We start from the raw sequence: 19,977 nt of genomic DNA, 5'->3' as shown, positions 1-19,977 counted from the left end.
AGAGAAAAAAGTAAAGATAGAGATATAGAAAATGATGGACAACGGAAACTTGACCAATCAAATCGATGAATTAACTATCATGTTAAAAATTTAATTTAGATTTTCGTACAAAAAAAAACAAAAAAAAAAGAAAAAAAATATTCGCATCTGAATTGTTCAAGATATTCGGTTCAAGATATATGAAAGAAATAAAAACGTACTGAACATAACAGGAAGAACAATTATTTCTTTTACTCGCATAAAACTTTTTTACAGAGATCGCATAAATGCAGTAATGTTGGACATCCTTCGTAAAATCACTTATCACATCTCATACATCGAATCCAGTCATCTTCTTTCGATGTAGAGCTGTACTGTTCCCTATATCAATGCATTCAACATTATCTTTCTTCTTGAAATGTTCTTCAGACTTTTGAATTATAAAATTTGAAATATTTTCATCCAAAGGTGAAGTTTTCATAAAGAAGACGCTTACGTTTGGATTTGTCTACATGTATTTGTAGCACATTTTGTTATTTTCGCCACTCGAAACGTCTCATATTTTCTAATTCGTTGAATTACATCTGATAACGTACTAGGGATGAGATTAATGTTATTTAGCATTGTGTCTGACATGTCTGTCACAGAAGTATTTTTATTAATTGCTTGCGAACAATTAGATGAGACAAATTCTACTTCTTCATTTTTCTTTGTTTTTTTTTCAGCTGACATATGTTGTTCTGATTGTTATGCTTCTTTTAAGAAAGCGTATAAGAGACCTTCATAAAAAATGATTAACAGAAAGAATAAAAATTCATCATTTCCGTAAGTAGTCGGATTTATTTTACGTAAGAATATAACAATATATAATTTTACGACGGATCAAACATTCCCGAACAAACAGAGCCATCTATCTCGAAAATTTCGAAATTCACTTGGTTTTTCAATAATGTTACAACAACATTGCACGATTATAAACATAACCGTTAAATACTATATTAATACTCTGTATTCAGAAAAAATTGTTATTTTTTGATAAATAATTAGTACATTATAATTTAAAGAACAAGCAAACAATATTTAATTTTCATATTACAAATAAATTATCTAATTTTTGAATTTTTAATTTAAAACAGACAGATCATACCATTTACAAACAAATAGTTTTGTTAATTGTTAATCCTATCATTAAAAATACTTGAAAATCCGATTGTATTTACAAAATATAAAACCAACTCATCTCATCTCGCCTGGAATTATTTTCCTACAATTTTTGTTTATATTTATATTTCTTTTTTTTTTTTTAGTGTACCGAAAGTTTACTATATTAGCAGAAATGAAACTAAGTAAAAGTAATGAAAGAAAAGTGATATATATTGAGTTGTCCATATTTTTCTTATTCCAATAATAAAAGCTTTCCAGTATTGTTTGCAAGATATTATAGTGCAAGAAAACAAACTGCGTGGGGAGAAGAAGCCATAAAAGAGAGGCATGCATGTTACAAAAGCTTTCTGCAGCTTCGCTACTAACCCTCAGATCTATGTCTTTTCGATATAATGAATAATCGATATTCTCCTACATCTGCACAATAAACTAGCAACCGCTATATATATATATATTTATATATATATATTTATATATATATATATATATATATATGTATATATATATATATGTATGTAAGTATTCCGTACATGAAATCCTGATAGGACAATTATGGAACGAATTGTTTTCATTTAATTAATTTCCAGGTTTAATTAGTAAACCCCTAATTGCTACAATATAGTGAACATTATTCTTTTTATGAGATGACCGAAGGATACCGATCTTGGTTTAGTTTGTATATATATATTTTTTTTTAGTACCGTTATTTTGTTTTCTCTTTGATCGTTCTATTGATATAAAAGAGGAGAACATACAAATTACGGTTCAATGTCGACAACCGGAAATAATATATGGAGACAATGTCACGTTATATTTTAACTTAAATGGATTTTTGGACAAATAGTTTTTGAAAATAGTTTTTCATTGAGAAAATATAAAGAATATAAAAGTAGAATAGAAAAGTTGATTAATATTTGTAATATATAGAAATTTTGTATGACTTGTATTTGATCTGTCCTTAGAAAAATAAAATGTTATGTGAAAGTTAATTCTTTTACATTATACTATAACGATAAAATTTGGATTTTATCATAATACTTTATATTATGCAGAATAAGGAAAATAATGAGAAAATATAAAAAAGGTATAGAATTATAAAAAAAAGGAGGAAGTGAAATATTATATAACATCTTATGATTACATGGGTATGTACAACGAAGTTATATTTACATATACTCTTATCTATTTTTTCTCAAAAAGAAAATTCATCAAATTAGACCGATTATAATTGAATAAGCACGAAAATAATTATGCAAAGAAAGCGTCTCTGGATAGTGATTAATGGACGTAAATTACATCTCATATAGCGTAACTATGTCGTATCTATATATTACATACATGTTTTTTACAATTGCAGATTTGTAAAAAAATGTTTTTTCCGTCACCTAGTAGGTCATCAAATATTATGTAAATTTTATATAAAAAATTGTCCTTTTACGGTTAATCAATTGCATCGGAAAAACAAAAAATTTATAAAACTTTAAGGGATCATTTCATCCACTCCAAGTGAATTTCTATCGTACAAAAAATTATTTCTTCATAAAATTTCATTTCAATCAAAATTTTCTAGTTCAGAAATTCATCTTGTTATATGTTTTAACAAATAATAAATAAGGTTGATTACACTAAAATACTTTATTCTTCTATGACTGTAACAAAGAAATAATAAAAAGAGGAAACTAGTAAAGTAGAAAGATTATTCCCGCTAGCACCATTAAATTCTCTCAATTGTACGTGAGTACGTACATCAGCTGGAAATAGTAAAATTGTAAAAAATTAATCCAGAAAAGATTATGCTTTTTTCTTTCCATTATTTTTCTAACTATACTTGCGAATAAATTCAGTTTGCTCTATTTATCATTATACTGATCGATTATAAATTAAGAGCCAATTGAATATCTTGTTTGTTAGAAGAAATAGAAAAACAAATATTAAGAAAAATTTCATGATTTCGTGAGTCAAATATTTTTAAAATATGGAAATATTTTTAAAATAATCGATTTCCAATTAAATCGGAAGTGATTCGACAATGATTTTTAGTTTTTCCTATAAAACATTATATTTATTTAATTAATTAGATATTTTAATGAAATATCTTTAAAAAATTATTAAAGTTATTAATTAATAAGATGTTAACGTGTATATTTATATGATCGACAATATATATTTACTTTCAGATATAAATAATTTTAAGATAACATAAAAAAAATGGAAAACGTACAAACTTTACAATGACTTTAATTACTATTTTTCTAAAGCTATTAATTAAAAACAAAACTTTTAAAATTAATTTACAATAAAAAGAAACAATAATAATTTATTTACTTCAATAATTCAATCGACATCTTCTAATCATACTTCGTACATTTTGTAACATTATAGTTTTTATTTGTTTAATGGCGTTTATAATTTTCTCTTTTAGTTCAACTTTTCAATTCTACTATAATTAGTATTACTGTTTCTGTCTACATACTTCACACATTAAATTCTTGTTAATTATTAACTTTAAGTATTTTTGCTCGAATTAGTAGCATTATTATTTAATATAATTATCATATTAATTTGTAACGGTGATAGGATAAAATATACTTTAAGGATAAAAAGAGACTTATGACATTGTAGCATAAAATTCTTATTTCTTCTCCGAAAATAACATATATGTTCTTTCGATTTCGAACGAGGAAAATTGAAGAACGTTTTTAAACTTTAAATTTTCAATAAGTGAAAATAAATGATATTTCGTTTCTCCTTCGTTATTTTAATTCTATAATCAGTTTTTTCACTTTACCTGTGTTAGATTCCTCAATTTCAATAGATATAGTGCAATCGGTAGCCCAATTTTATACCTAATTTAACCATTCCAATTTAATTAATGTATGCTATAAACTTTCTAATTTTATTGGCCTGATTTTATTGACGTATTATTTCATCAAATTTGTGATTTTTTTCAGAATATTTATTAGGTATTATATGGATATTACACCGAAATAATTTGACTATATGGTATATCGTTGCTTTAATTATTTTATAATAGTATTTACGCTATTCGGTCTCTTTTGAGATGATATTGATTTTTTTTTTAAATTAAAATTAAATTGACCATTTTTATCAGTCTTTGTAATATCAATTCCATCTCTGCGTTAAATCACAAAACTTTTCTTTATATATATATTTTCTATTTTTTCTATAGAGATATTGAACTAGATATTCCTTAATCTATAATTAATTTGTATATATAAAAAAAATTATTATCTTATGATATATTAAATTAATCATTAACATACGATTATTTTTACTAACCCATCCAATATTTTAAATAACGATGAGATAATAATGATTTTCGTTCGATTATTCAATCAATTAATTATCTTCGTGATATCTAAGACATATTTATTATGAAATAATTATGTTTAATATGAAAAAAGTGTCATAAATGCCTGAAAATGGTTGCGATAAAAACGAATAAGTGTTTAAACGAGATTTCATTTTGGTTAATCTATACAAATTTTGTAGTGCCACTCGAGGAGGATAAGAAGGGACGAGAAATCTTTCTCACGATCAGGTCAAAAGCGATTCGGATAAGAGAAAGGCGGATAAATGGAGAGAGAGAGAGAAAGAGAGAGAGAGAGGGAGAAAGAGAGAAAAGAGAGAAAAAAAAGAGAGAGAGAGAGACGGATGCACCATTCTTTTTCATTGTAAGAGTGGTGTGTATGAGACGAAAGCACTCGAGAGTGCCTGATGCTGATCTGGCAAGTGTCAACGGCAAGGTCTATGCTAGTACTCCATTGAACGATTTTCACTGCTTTACTTTCCGCTTTTCCATACCAAAAAAAAGTTCTCGAGAGAGGGAGAGAGAGAAAGAGAATATAGAAATGAGACCAATTCTCATGCTAAACTAGAAATTCTCTATCTATTATTTCGATTCTATTTAGTTGGTCACTATTTTTATTAATTAATGGTAAATATATTGTATCATTTATTCATTAATGGTAAGTATATTCTAAACTAAATGATTAGTATATATGAATATTCTAATCAATACTTTTATTAATTAATGATAAATATCTTGTAAAATAAGTGATCAGTATATATGAATATTTTCATATTTATAATAAATTATTAATAGGTAATATAAATGGTTAGGATAATATAATGGTTTATGATAAATACTTTTTCTGGGTTTATTATAAATATTAACTATCTGTTTAAAATATTAATAGGTAATATAAGTAATCCTAAATTATTAAATGTTAAGGTTACATCTAAGTTTAGTATCATAAATACTGATCATTTATTTAGAAAATATTAATAAATTATTATACATTCAAATATTTTAATTAATATACTGACAGTTCTAATATTAATCGGTGTAATACCAAGCACTTATATTATGCACTGATATTTTATTATAAATACGGACCATCTATTTAAACAATATTGATAAATTATTATATTTGAACATTTTTTAATTAAAATACTGACAGTTTATGTACCAATCGATGTAATACTGATCACTTATATTATGTACTGATATTTTATTATAAATATTGATCGTTTATTTAAAATATTGCTTAGAAATATTTAAAAATATTGACCAAATAAATAGCAGTCATGCATTATTTAAGATCGATTCAGACAATTCAATTCGATCTCAATTCGACCTCCGTTCTGTCTCCGTAATTTATATTACAGGAGTTGTCTATGGAAGGATCGGTGACTGAATCGAGACAAGGGAAATACGTGAATGTGTATCTACATCTATATTGTAGACAATAATGTTAAAATCACTGTGACCAAACAATTGGAACTGAACACTAAACTGAAATGTTTGAATTCATCTTTATACGATTTCTCGCATAAGAATTATTATTGAAGAACATAAAGTATCGCACATTAAACGAGCGAAATGAGATTTCAAGCAATCCTGAAAATCAGTGACGTTAGAATTCGAAATCCAAAGTTCGAACAATAGAATTTCAAAGTTCAAAGTATGAAACAAAATCTCAATTAATAACTTTGTAATTGTTTGATATTTTCGTCATGTAAAATTATAATGTATATTAAATAAGATATATATAGTATATCTTAATTATATATTAGAATTATTATAAATATATAGTATAAATTATAATATAAATATAAATTATTATAAATATATTATTTTTTTAATTGACTATTTCTATTTTATATTACAATATTCTTTCTTATAAGATCTATTACTATTATTTGAATCTATGAAGTTTCTATGATTTTCAACATTGAATATATTTTATAGTATCAAATACAAAAGTTTTCCAAATGAAAATGTAAGTTAACAATATTAAAGTTATCGAAGTTCGATTATATTAATACAGAATTTCTTGACAATATTATAAAATAATATAAATAAATAAATAAATAAATAATAAAATTTGTTAAATGATATCCTATTTATGATATATGTATATAGGTAAAAATAAACTATAAATTATTCAATTAAATCGATTTTAAAAATTATATAAACAATGATGGATCTGGTATGTTTTTCCAATGCAATATGCGGGAGAAACGCATAGAATATACTCCCGTTTTAAACGAAAACGTGTTCATTAGAGGTAACAGATAAGCGATTCTTTTTAATTAATCTTCGTTCCGAAGCTACCAGATCGCGAATCAAACGTATTTCCTCGCATCGCGAAAGTTCCGCTAATTCCTACCTCTATACAGCCGATTGTTCGTTTGTCCAATGAACCATGTTTTAACGAGCTTTTCGTTCGAGTTGTTCCGTTTGAATCGTTGACTTTTTAAACGTAACTCTGCTCGAAAATCGGGTCGCATTAGACAAGACACGTTCGCCGCTTTGAAGCATAAAAATCCCTTTAATTTTCGATATATTTGATCGTACCATATATTCGACATTAACTAGATTAACAAAAAATTTCAATTTATTCGATCAAAAGAATAGATGTATTTTTAAAAAATCCTTTTCTTTTCACAGAGATCACTTTCGAATAAATATGATATATATTTTTTTTACGATATATTTATTTTTATTTGTATATCTTTATACTTTATTATTTCTTTATTTTTAGAGTAGAATATGTAAAAAAAATAGGAAGATATAAGCGTAAAGAAATTTTTTAGAATGATATAACTTGATTTACAGCCAAAAAAAGATAAAGAAATTGTTATTTAGGACTGATATCCTAATATTATAATCAAATATAAAAAATACTGTGTGTGTGTGTATAGTAACTTTTAATATAAAATTTAAATATATAAATGTAATATATATATATATTACATTTATATATTTAAATTATATATATATATATATATATATATATATATATATATATTTCAATTTAAAGACACTTAATAAATGTTAAAATGAAGATATTAGGAATGCACTATGTCATTTAATTATCTTCGAAAGAACAAGAAACTCGACATAGGAAAGAAAAATTCCTTGACAATCGTTTGACTCTGATAAATAACACATGGCTACAAAGAATGACCCTATTGTGTCAGCTGTTCCATGAATCTCTTTTTTTCCTAGAAAATATTTCACTCTATCTCATCAATAGTAGCGAAGCAATGAATATATCTTTTTTTTTTTATTCAATGATGCCATTCATAAAGAATTTTTTTCTTTTCATTTATTATTTCATGAAGACATATGTCCAAGATAAAATAAAAGTAAAACATTAAAGAGAAAAGACTCTACATTATATAATATATTATAATATATTATCCTTATATATTATGTGAAAAGAAATATTTCTAAATCATGAAATAATTTATTTTGATTATATTAAAACAACAATTATATTCTTTGTGGTACAAATATGAATTTTTCAAAGAACTTTTTCCTACTGTGTTAAAGTGGCATTACTTCAGATAATATATTATCTACTAATAGTTTTTATGAAGAAACAAGTTATTACGCTTAATAATTAATGTCTTCAATAATAAATAATAAGTTAAATATAGATTAAGAAAACAATTTTCGTAATAAAACTATTTTTTTAACAATATATATATATATATATATATATATATATATATATACACACACACACATACATAATACCTCTAATATTAAATTTAAAAAATAAATTTGTATTATTTAAAAAATCCCAGAAATTCGTTCAATCACTATACTGTTTTTAAGTATAACTAGAAAAATGTTTAAAAAATGTTCGAAAAATGTTTCGAATTTAAAAATTGTACTTAAGTCGTATCATTCGTTATCGATAAAATTAACGACTCTCATTATAATGATGAAAGTAGTCGAAACGAGGAGACATTAGTGGTCGTAAGACGCAAAGAGTTCGGTATCTTCTGATGAATCATCGTCAGACTGGTTTCAAAGTCGATGTCGAGCAACGAGCAATTCGCGATTTCATGTTAGCTTTCATACGCTTGGAAAGTATAGGTCAATCAATTTTCCTAATTGGAGAAAAAGTAAATTGTGAAAATCTTTGAAATATTAACGCTGATCTCGACATTGATACTTATAATTAATGATATTAATATTCTTTCTATTGCTCTTCTTGCTGTTGACGAAAAAAAATCAAGAGAAATGAGCAGAATAGATTTCATATATTTTAACCATTCATTGCTTTTTTAATCTTTTAACAGATTTAATTTTTATTCATGTAAAAACAATTCATTTCACAATGAGAAGTTTTTTCTTCGCAATGCCACGTCATTATATCAAATTTAAAATATGAAAAAAAAAGAAAAAAATTTTGAAAAGCAAAAGAAAAAGAAAAAAATGAAAAATATTTCAATAAAAATATATTTAAATTAAGAATTGTTTTTTTTTTGAATATAAAAAGTTTATAAAACGGGATTATATGAAATTATTTTGCTGTATAATATATTTCTTGAACTAGTTAGCTGTGTCACTCTACTTCAAAAGTGTCACAAAAATAAAGCGATAACGAGTATACTCGTCAAACAGAATATGTGTAGTTGTTTTAATATTGAAATAGGTTATAATCGAATGATTTGTTTATTTTATAAAATTAATAATTTTATTAGTAACATTTATTTATTTAATTTAAATAGCAAATAGTAAATATTTTTTACGCATGACGCGTACTTATCATAACAAAATATTGCCACTTCTCTATGACGAGTATATTCGTTAATGAAAGTGTAACTAGTGTAATATTACAATAGAAATAATATTACAATAGGAACATCAAAATCTCGATTTTTTTCTTCAAACCTTTCGAATAGCACCAAGTGTAATTTTTGATTATAAATTTATTCTTGAATTGTTGTTAAAAATATAATCTGCAAAATGTCTTTCTATTGATAAGCATTCACAAAAATGACGAATATATAATGCCGAATAATTTTTTGATAATAAATGTCGAATTAATTTTTAAAATATCGTGAAGAGATATTTCATCAATGACAAGGTATACCATGAAAAGTGTAGATATATTTTTATATAGTCCGAATTAATTTCATTTTACTTGATAAACATCTTTCTCTCAATAAAATGTTTTATCAAATTATTGAAATTAAATAAATTTCGTATTCGAAAAATATCATTCCTCGCGAGCCAATAAAATAAATTCCTAAAACAAGAAACAAAAATAAATTTCAAAGGATTATTATTCATTGTTATTGATACTTATAGGGTATTATAGGGTAATAAAATTTGGGATGGCATATGGTTGTATATTCATTGCTAAATACATAACAAGATGTATATAAATACCAAGATTGAAGTTAATTAAGCATGAAAAATCGATAGAAATATATAATTCAAAGAATTAAAACGATAACGGCCATATGGTTTATCAATGATAAGATCGATTCATTTTTTGAAAAGATACTTTATCGATGAAATAAAAAACAAAAAAAATGAAAAAGAAAGAGGAAAGAACGTAAGGAAATGATATAATTTCGTTCTTTCATAAATGCAAATATGTGAGCGCAAGAGTAAAACATTTTACGATGCTTGAAAAGATTCCAGTGGCTTCATTTTTCGCTGACTAAGAGAAACAAAAGGCGGTTAAGAATCGTTTCATAGGGAAAAGAGAAGGATAAGGAGAAAAAGAAATGGTGGAAAGAAATAAGACTCGTTGACTAACTAGCTCTAACTCTATCTTTCTCTTTCTTCCTTCCTTCCTTCCTTCCTTCCTTTTCTCTCTCTCTCTCCCTCTCTCTCTCTCTCTCTCTTTCCTCATCACCAGGTGCGCGTATCCGTATGCGTGTGCGCGCTGCGTGACGAGGCCTTTTGGCTTTGCCCAGACATGGCTTCCACCTGTGTCCTCAAGAGACTCGACGAAGGAAACTCTTCGATTGCTTTCCCTACTACAGAAAAGTTGCCTCGGTGTACTACCTGCCAACGTCATGCTCAATTTAGAGAAATTCAAGGAAAGAAAAAATTCTTCCTCTTCAAATTTTCTTTTTTTCTTTTTCCCATTTATCACTTCATACCCCATTGATTTTATAAATTCTTTTTTTTTTTCTTTTTTTTTAGTAAGTCGTTCTAATATCGTAATTTTTGAAAAAATTACAAATCGTTCGAATTTCTAATCCTTTAGAGATTAAAAGTAAATAATAAAAAATTGTTATAAATGGAATGTAGATTTTAAATGTTACGTATGTAAATGTAATGTAATGTAATTTCTTCTGATTTCATCTGAGTTAGAAATAAATAAAGGAAAATTTTTATAAATAGAACGTAGATTTTAAATGTTGCGTATATAGGTGTGACGTGGTAATGTAATGATAAATAATCTGATCTTGAATATATCTTTGATTAATAAATAGAATCATTATAAATTATAATACATTACGAATTAATGAACTCGATTAAAGGATGAATTGAGTATTTAACTGTTATTATGATTACCGATTAACATTTGTCATAATTAATTTTTTTTGGATGTCAGAAGTTAATGACAAATATTTTTTTGAAAAGTGGAATGAGAAAGTCTTCTTGAAAGATGCTATAGCGATTGTTTAATACATCGCAATATATCCGAGTACATTGTGCAATGCGGTCCAATGTTCTGGTATTCAAACGGTTAATATTGTGTGTGTGTGTGTGTGTGTATATATACTTATTTATGTACATAAATTTATAAGCTTCTTAATTACTTTATTAAAGAATCCAGTTATGGTTTTTAGTATTCAAGTAATTCGAAGGAAAAGAAAAAAAAAGAAAAGAAGGAAAAAGAAAGGAAAAGAAATAGAAACTTATCTAACAAATACGATAAAATCTATTCTTCCTGAATACTTCCTGAAAAAGCTAACACTAATTATAGTCGATAGATATTAGTTCTATTTAATTAAGGGGTTTCGCTGTCTTTAAATGAATATTTTTTAGCGACATTTTAATATATGTATCTCTATATTAAAGAATAAGCAGGTAGATATGCATCGCTTTCTTCCTCAAATGAATGGCAACAATTCAACAGCAATAATAACAACAACAACAACAAGAACAACAACAACAACAACAAGAACAACAGCAACAACTATTTGAGAAAAGTTGGCGAATATAGTATTATTATATAGGAGTGAAAGTTTACGGAAACAACTAATTTCAGCATCATATCCTGAAGATCTTATTCGTCTCGATATATGAATATTTGCGTATTCCATTATAATTTCAAGAATCTATTAATGAAATAAAGAACGAGTTTTAACGTATATAAGCAGATTGCTTTTGAATAAGATAGTCTTTGAAAGTGAAACGATTTGATTACTAAAAGATAATTCGAATTAAAATAATCTTATTACGGGAGATTAAATATTGTTTTCATTTAATACACGTTTAAATAAGTGTAGTAATCGGAAGTATAAAAATGACTGTTAAAAAGGAAAAATTACTTATATATTTAATATAAAAGTACTCTTTATATATGTATATATATATATATATATATATATATATATATATATATATTATATATTATATATTATATATTTATTATATATTTATATTATATATTATATATATTATTATTATAGTATATATATTATATATATTATTATAATATATATATATATATATATATATATATATATATTATTATCATTAAATGAAATATCTTTTAATCTATATATTAAAATATTTCTTCATATAAATTATATTTTTTATTTATATTTCTTAGCCTCATTAATGTGAAATGAAAAATGGAATTGAAATAAAAATAATCAAAAAATTAATGATTTCAGATTCTCTCTCTCTCTCTCTTCATTTTTTAATGTAACTGTATACTATGTAGATATAACTACATAACTCTGTAAGTATATATATATATATATATATATATATATATATATATATGTATGTATGTATGTATGTGTATATTGTTATATTTACATAATGTTATATATTTATATATTATATATTATATATATATATATATATATATATATATATATATATTAACAATGTAGCATATTTCAGTATAATTTCCTCTAATCTTGAAAAGATACATTATATTAAAAACAGAGTGTGTGGGTATGTGTGTGTATATATATATATATAGGCCTAAATTTGTAAATGTGTGTGTGTGTAATATATGTACATATTCTATGTATATATTTCACATATATTCATAATGCATAAAACTATGAAGCGTTTCACGAGGTTCATCTGAAGAAAATAAGCTTTTACCGGCGAAAACGAAAGACGTTGTTACAACAACAAGATTTACAGCAATCGATATCTACCGAGTTCGACGGACTGTGAACGCATCCTATCGCATGATCGAAGGAAACTTTCAAGTTTTTTGCCTGTAAATACGTATGTTCTACGTACATATCTATAATACCTAGGATATAATACGTAAAAATATATTTTGAGGAACTATGAAAAATAATATCTATATCATCGGTTTGTTACTCGATGATGAATAAATAGAAAAACCCTTAATTACTACGATTCGTCAGAAACGACTTTTGAGGTCGTTATACCAATATCTATATCGATCTGTCGTATGTAATTCAGAGCACGGAATGTACATGATCCATGGAATTCTACCGGATGTTTTAAACAATATTTTTGCAATAATTCCATTCCATCAGAACAGTGTTCATTTAAGAAATGAAATAATAATATTCGATTATTCTTTGTATTTCGATGATACATTATTACTACAAGTGATAATACGTATACATACACATATATGTATATGCATCACAATATAGAGATACATGTATGTAAACGCAACTGAAATTTGTTAATTAAGCAAACGTATGTCAGTACGTATTTACGTATAATACTCCCGATTATTTGTTTAAGGAATTAAGAACAGAATTTGTACGGATGTACTCGCACAGTTCCATAATTACGTTAATTCTTCATATTCTCCTTGTTTCTTTTCTCGTAAAAACATAATAACAATTTTTTATATGTTATTTACAAATTGTTAAACACAGTTATAAGTTTTATATACTTTAATTATTGAATTTAATAGTTTTTCAACATAAATATTTATCTCACTTGTATTATATATCTATTATATACTATGTTATATATTCATTATATACTTATATATAATATATGCAAATCAATCGATACAAATTTCATCGAAATTTCTAATAATATCCATATTTACTATTTTTCGTGCTTCACCGATATTTGTTCGAGTGATAATAAAAATGATATATCTCAAAAATACGGAACTTATCACTTGCACTTCGTTTATTATCTATCATCGATTTTATCATTTCACATAAATTTCAGACGTCATTAAATTGGTATAGTCTATGTATATCGTCGTAATGGAAATCACGTCTCGTTCATCAATACGTTTTTCTTTTGAGATTCCCGCCATATTTAAACGGCTGATAACGCGTTCAAGTAAAAAGAAAATTCTGCGTAGCTCGGTAGGATTAAGGTCGTCTTCAATAGAGAATCGTTCGAACAATTTCTTTAGCAGCCGAGCCAGTTCTTTTTTGTTATTTTTTCTTTTTAGTTGTAAATGCAAAGATCAGTGATGCCTTGATTAAAGGAAAAAGTGTGTTTCACGGAACAAATCGACCGTACGAAGGTAAAAACGGTATAAATATGCAGTTTTTAGAAAGATCTACCATCCGATCTCGTTAAAGATGAGAATCGAAGGATCAAAGATGAAGATTTAAAGAAAAGATTACGTAAAATAGATTATTACAAAAATGTTACAAATAAAATTTTTTTTTAATATTATTCGAATGATATATAACGCATAAAATAAATGAAAAGAAAATATGAGATTTATTCTTAATATTTAAATGTATATATTTTTAAACGAATGATAATTCTGTTTAACGAATTATTATTATAGTTTTAATATAATAACTTGTTTAACGATTACACATAATTTTTTATATATTATTATTATTTCTCATTTTGTTTAATTTTATAATATCATACTGATGTCATCATATTATTTGTACAAATAAAGATGGATCTTCTACTTATTAAAATAAGATTGTGGAAAAATAATTGCAAAAATATATGATGAAGTGAGTCAAAAGAACATTTTAATTTGGTGACGTGTTATGATGATAATTTTGACATGAAACAGTTTTATTTTTGTATTGAAAACATTAAGATAGTGCGGGACGTTTGAGCTTATATGATCAGTAGATATATACATCGATTATTTGTATATGTATCTAGTATGTATTAAACGATCGATGTGAATAACGATCGACGTAAAAAGTAAATGAAATTTTACTTCTAATATCAATCGAAATAAAATCTTATTATTAGGATTAGTTCATAGTTATGTCGAATCTTCCGATGCTTTCTAAAAATTGAAAAAACGTCATTCTATTCTTGATATAGCGCGATACCATTTATAGCAGAATTTAAAAAAACTATCTATTTACTAAAGAGAAGTAGTCGTTTTGCCCTTTTATAGAAAGAAGCTACGTAGACGTTCTCATTTTAACGTGAGAAAATTCTTCCTACTTGTTTCTTCTATCTCTTTTATTTCTTTCCTTTTATATATAAATGTGATTACTTCTCAAGGACAGAATCTTCTTTCATTGAAATGATCTTCCGTTTATTATATATGAACGTATTTGCAAATAACTTCTATTTATTTGATCAATATTTTTATTAACTAATAGAAAGTATTTTGTAAAATAAATGGTCAATATATATATTATTTTTATATATTATTATTATTTCTCATTTTGTTTAATTTTATAATATCGTACTATCATCATTTATAATATCGTCTATTATTATAAATATTATCTATTTAAAAAATATTGACAAATTATTATATTTTTAACTCTTTTTGTTGTAATATTAATCGTATTGTGTACTAATATTTTGTTATAAATATTGATCATTTATTAAAAATATTGATTCAATAAATAGCTCGTCAAAATACACCGTTTGTTCCTATAAATCTTCCAAATCGCATGAAAATTTATGATCCTTTATAAGATTTTTCAATATGATGTTCATAATGAAATTACAATGAGATTTTGATTTAAAAATTTTAAAAATCAAGAAATATGTTTCCTTTTTTACGATTCAGATATTTATTAAGCGATCGTTCAAATCGATATTAAAACTAATACTTTTTTTTTTCATTTCGAGATTCTATCGACATAAGAGTATATTTATTTATTTATTGCTTAAGTATTTTGAAAATATTGGATTACGAAAATCGTAAAGAACTTTCATTTAAAAATATCAAATTTTCGATAAATTTAATATAAAATATGCAAATCATCAAGATTTATATATACACCTGAGCTTCATTTTACACAGTATTTTTTTATAAAATCCACAGTTGCGTGATTTTGAAACGTTTCATTCATTTTTCTCAATGCTTCGTTTTTCTCAATAATTTCGTCTTTCGTATGTTTGTTAAAATAATATCTTTTACATTATATTAAATACGCATTCCTATGTTTCAAATAGCTTTTCGTACAGTTTGCCTTAGTGTGTTTTATATTTTTTGTAAATCAATTTTTATACCTTTTTCGATCTTTTTTAGACGAAGATTTTTTTTTTACACTAAACGCAAACATCGCATAAAAAGAGAGCCAGGTGTATATAGAAAAAAAAGAAACAGGAAAAAAGAAAAGAGAGATAAAATAACCAAAAAACTAACAAGAGTTACGTACGTAATTATTTTTAAATATTTAAAAAAAAGATATTGACGGATACATCGTATACGAAATATCAAAAATAACAACGAAACGCATAACGTCGATTTTACAACGAACGGAATCGCTACTCTTCGGGCGTGTATTCGATGGGAACTCGCGCGAATCGAAGATCAGCAGTTGCGGTAAAAGGCAAGACATGCCATAGGTAGAGTCAAAACCGCGAGAGAGTTGCTACCCGCTTCTACTCGATTCTACTCTGTGCTGAGAATGAGATTTGCGACAAAATGTCTATAGACGATAATTTTGCGAAAGATTTCTTATAAAATTATAAATTATAAATTAGATCTTTTTCTTTCTTTCTCTCTCTCTCTCTCTCTCTCACACACACACATATGTACATCAAAACGAACGTCTCGAAATCGATTATTTCGAACTAGTCGATTCGATAAATGCCAATTACGAACTTAGATATACGAGATTTATTACGAGAATAAAAAAAAGATCGTTTTCGGTTTCAACTTGTTGTAATGAGAACGTTTAACGTTTCTACATCAAAATTCCTTTAAACTTTCTTAACTTTTAATAATCATAATCACAGATTTAATTATAGATTATAACTTATTTAATGAGTAATTAGATACCTAATCGATTTTTTATTTAAATCATTTTAAAAATACTTATTTAATTCGATTCTGTTACTATTACGTCTATATTACGTTATTAATAAAACTAATTTTATAAGCAACTAACGGATCGATTCGTAATTATTTCGATCAAAATCACGGAAAGATCTTTAGATTATTAAGCAACGAATTTTTAAAATACATGTTAAAGACAAGTTAGTGACATGCCTATGAATAAATAACGAGAAGGTTACGATAAAAAGTTAACACATAGGATATAAATATCATATGTATGTAACTAAAAAGAAATGAAAAGAAATATGACAAGCACCACCTGTGGCTCTGAAAAGTATGATCTAGCCTTTTAAATTGCATTGCTACGAAAAAGTTTCATGCAGATGACAATCGATTTTTTACATACGTACGAAAATGATCGACCACGATGGATCGTTTAGAAACATGGATCGAGTTCGTTGACCTCGATCGACTCGAAACGAAACGCGTTACGTGAATCGTGTTCAAATCAATGGAGAAGAGTGGCGGGAGGAGGAGGATGGTCGAAAAAAAAGGATCGCTCGCATGTATAGACGGGCGCACGAATGCGTCAAAAATTTTACGCGCTTGTATTCGAGCGCAAGAAAAGGAAGGCTCGACAAAATGGTGAGAGTGAAGTGGAAGAGAAAGAAAGAGAAGGGGAGAGAGTGTATGCGCGGCGGGGGAGGAAGAGAGAAAAGGAAGGAGGAAAGAGAGGGAAGGGTGCACGCTACGATGCGTATCTACCTGCACGAAAGCATGCAGAAGTAAGACGCTCGTATTGTAAGGTGAAGAAGGAAATAAAGGAATAGGGTAGAATTGGAATGGCGATTAGCACGGTAGGTAAGAAAGATATGACAATTGGTGTGGTATGCCAGTTACTATTCGACGTCGTTTTTAACGTTGTTTCTACTCTCACCTGCGACGACGTATCGTGCCTGCATTTTCTTCTACAGCCGCCGCCGACGCCACCACCTTTCGTCGTCGTCGTTGTCTTCGTCTTCGATTTCGATTTCGTTTTCGTCTTCTTCGTTATCGCCGTTGTCGTCGTCGTCGTCGTCGTCGTCGTCGTCGTCGTCGTCGTCGTCGTCGTCGTCGTAGATCGCACGCAGGTGTAGCACACGATGAAAGGATTGTCTGTTTTTCAATAACGTAACATAGCGTTTTTTAATTATAACATTCACACGGCGTTTCCGGTTAAAAAAGGAGATTAATTCGGTATGATGTTATATTTTAAATATATGCGCTCTTTTTCCGAAGAAGATCGCATATACCGATTAATACATAGATAGATCGATCTCCCGTCGCGTTCTCGTCATAGGTATATCGTCGTCACAGCTGCTTTCCTCCTCTTCTTCCTCCTCTACTTCTTCCTTCTTCTCCTCTTCCTCCTCTTTCTTTACCTTGCCTTCTCTCCAACAGAACGGCTAAGCGCCGCAACAGCCACGTTGCAACAGAGCACTACCGCAAAGATGTACGCGTCGAACGAGACTGCGGCACTCTTCCGGAGAACGCCGCCGGTTTACCTTCCCGCGACACGATCCATCCCCGCTCCTGCCCCCCACCTTTCACCACTCCCCACCACCTAATCAACTTATGGCCCCGCTACAATACTCCCACCAATCGTCTCTAGAACTGACTTACGTACCTGCCCGAACGCAACCGAACCGAGTGCGACAAGTTCGCGATGCATCGGAAAAAGAATTATGGCGCGAAAACGTAAGAACTCGTAAGCAGATATTCGATGATATTAATTGTAATATAGAAATTCTCCAATTCATATATTATATTATATATAAATAATTATTGGATATCATTTCTGTTATTTCGATAATAATTGATCGACCGTTTCTATATCTCTCTAGTGAATCACGAATATGAACTTTCCTGAATACGGTACACTACAGTGGTTCTCAAATAGCTTTTAAAGATCTCTCTCCCTTTTTCCCACTCATCGTCCATCAACCCATTCGCTCACTCACTCTCTCTCTCTCTCTCTCTCTCTCTCTCTCTCTCTCTCTCTCTCTCTCTCTCATTGAATAAGAATTTTTCGATTATCGATGAAAATGTAAACTGATATCATCGATCGATGATTTTGAAATCCGATCTTATATTTGTGTTTTAAAAAGCACGATTTATCGCTAATTCACATATTCTTCTCTTTTTTCTTTTATCTTCGACATTTTTGACGTTATATCGATATCACGTATTATGTCTCTTCGACACCGAAGGTATTGTCTCTTCCATCGTTCCACCCAATGAATGCTAATGTCAATTTCGAAGTTTTATTACGAAGAGAAAAAAAGGATTCAAAAAGCGAGAAAGGATATTGTAAGAGCGTAAGAGAGGCATCATTATTCAGCAGTAATGTCACATGCATGATGTGCGATCCTCTCGAACGGATCTGAACGTATGCATGTGTGTTATGTAGTTCGATGTCATATTGAATAGAATACACATTGATGTATACATATAACGGTATTAAACAATCTAAAAGATTTCTTTTAAAAAATCATCTTTATTCTGATCCTAATCCTAAAAGTGTACATTATCATTGTACACACATTTATCATTTTTTAAGAATTGCTTAATCAAATAATTTAATAATATATATATATATATATATATATATATATATATATATATATAAATATACATATTTATTATACATACATATTAGTTAAGAAAATAATTATTTCTCAGAAATAAAATCATACAAAAAAAATCCTCTGCCGTGACAATGCACCTCCTTTGTCGGGGCATTGCCGTGACCAGGATTCGAACCTGGGTTACTACGGCCACAACGTAGGGTCCTAACCACTAGACGATCACGGCTACCAGAGGACTTGTAGAAGGTGTACATATTAGAAATGTTATGCTAAAAATAAAAATAACATTTGTATAAGTTATACAAAATTAATACTATTATGAAATCAATCTATCCTTTTTTGTATGAGTTATATTGAAAACTATTGAAAATATAGTTTTAAGGACCAATCAATAAAATATAATACGTAACATCGGTAATTTTAATAGATACATAGCGATTAAGCGACATGAATCTATAATGCCATCTGACGGATGAATAAAAACTTAT

The 19,977-nt window shown here is 27.2% G+C and overlaps 1 protein-coding gene and 1 non-coding gene across 3 annotated transcripts in view; both read right to left on the bottom strand.

Moving 5' to 3' along the window:
- The window catches only part of LOC127071680 (protein crumbs), a 46,051-nt gene extending 27,661 nt beyond the window's left edge, over positions 1–18,390 (bottom strand). For both annotated transcript variants that reach the window (XM_051011223.1, XM_051011224.1), the window contains exon 1: positions 17,800–18,390. In XM_051011223.1, coding sequence (XP_050867180.1) covers positions 17,800–17,824 — 25 coding nt within the window. In that variant the 5' untranslated portion in view covers positions 17,825–18,390. The remainder of the gene's footprint in view (positions 1–17,799) is intronic.
- Positions 18,391–19,643: 1,253 nt separating this feature from the next.
- Positions 19,644–19,715, bottom strand: Trnah-gug (transfer RNA histidin (anticodon GUG)). Its single transcript has one exon. It is a non-coding gene; the product is annotated as a tRNA-His (tRNA).
- Between the last annotated feature and the right edge of the window lie 262 nt (positions 19,716–19,977).

This window comes from Vespula vulgaris, chromosome 22 (assembly GCF_905475345.1).
Source record: "Vespula vulgaris chromosome 22, iyVesVulg1.1, whole genome shotgun sequence".
NCBI lineage: Eukaryota > Metazoa > Arthropoda > Insecta > Hymenoptera > Vespidae > Vespula > Vespula vulgaris.
This window is presented reverse-complemented; position numbering and strand designations above follow the sequence as displayed.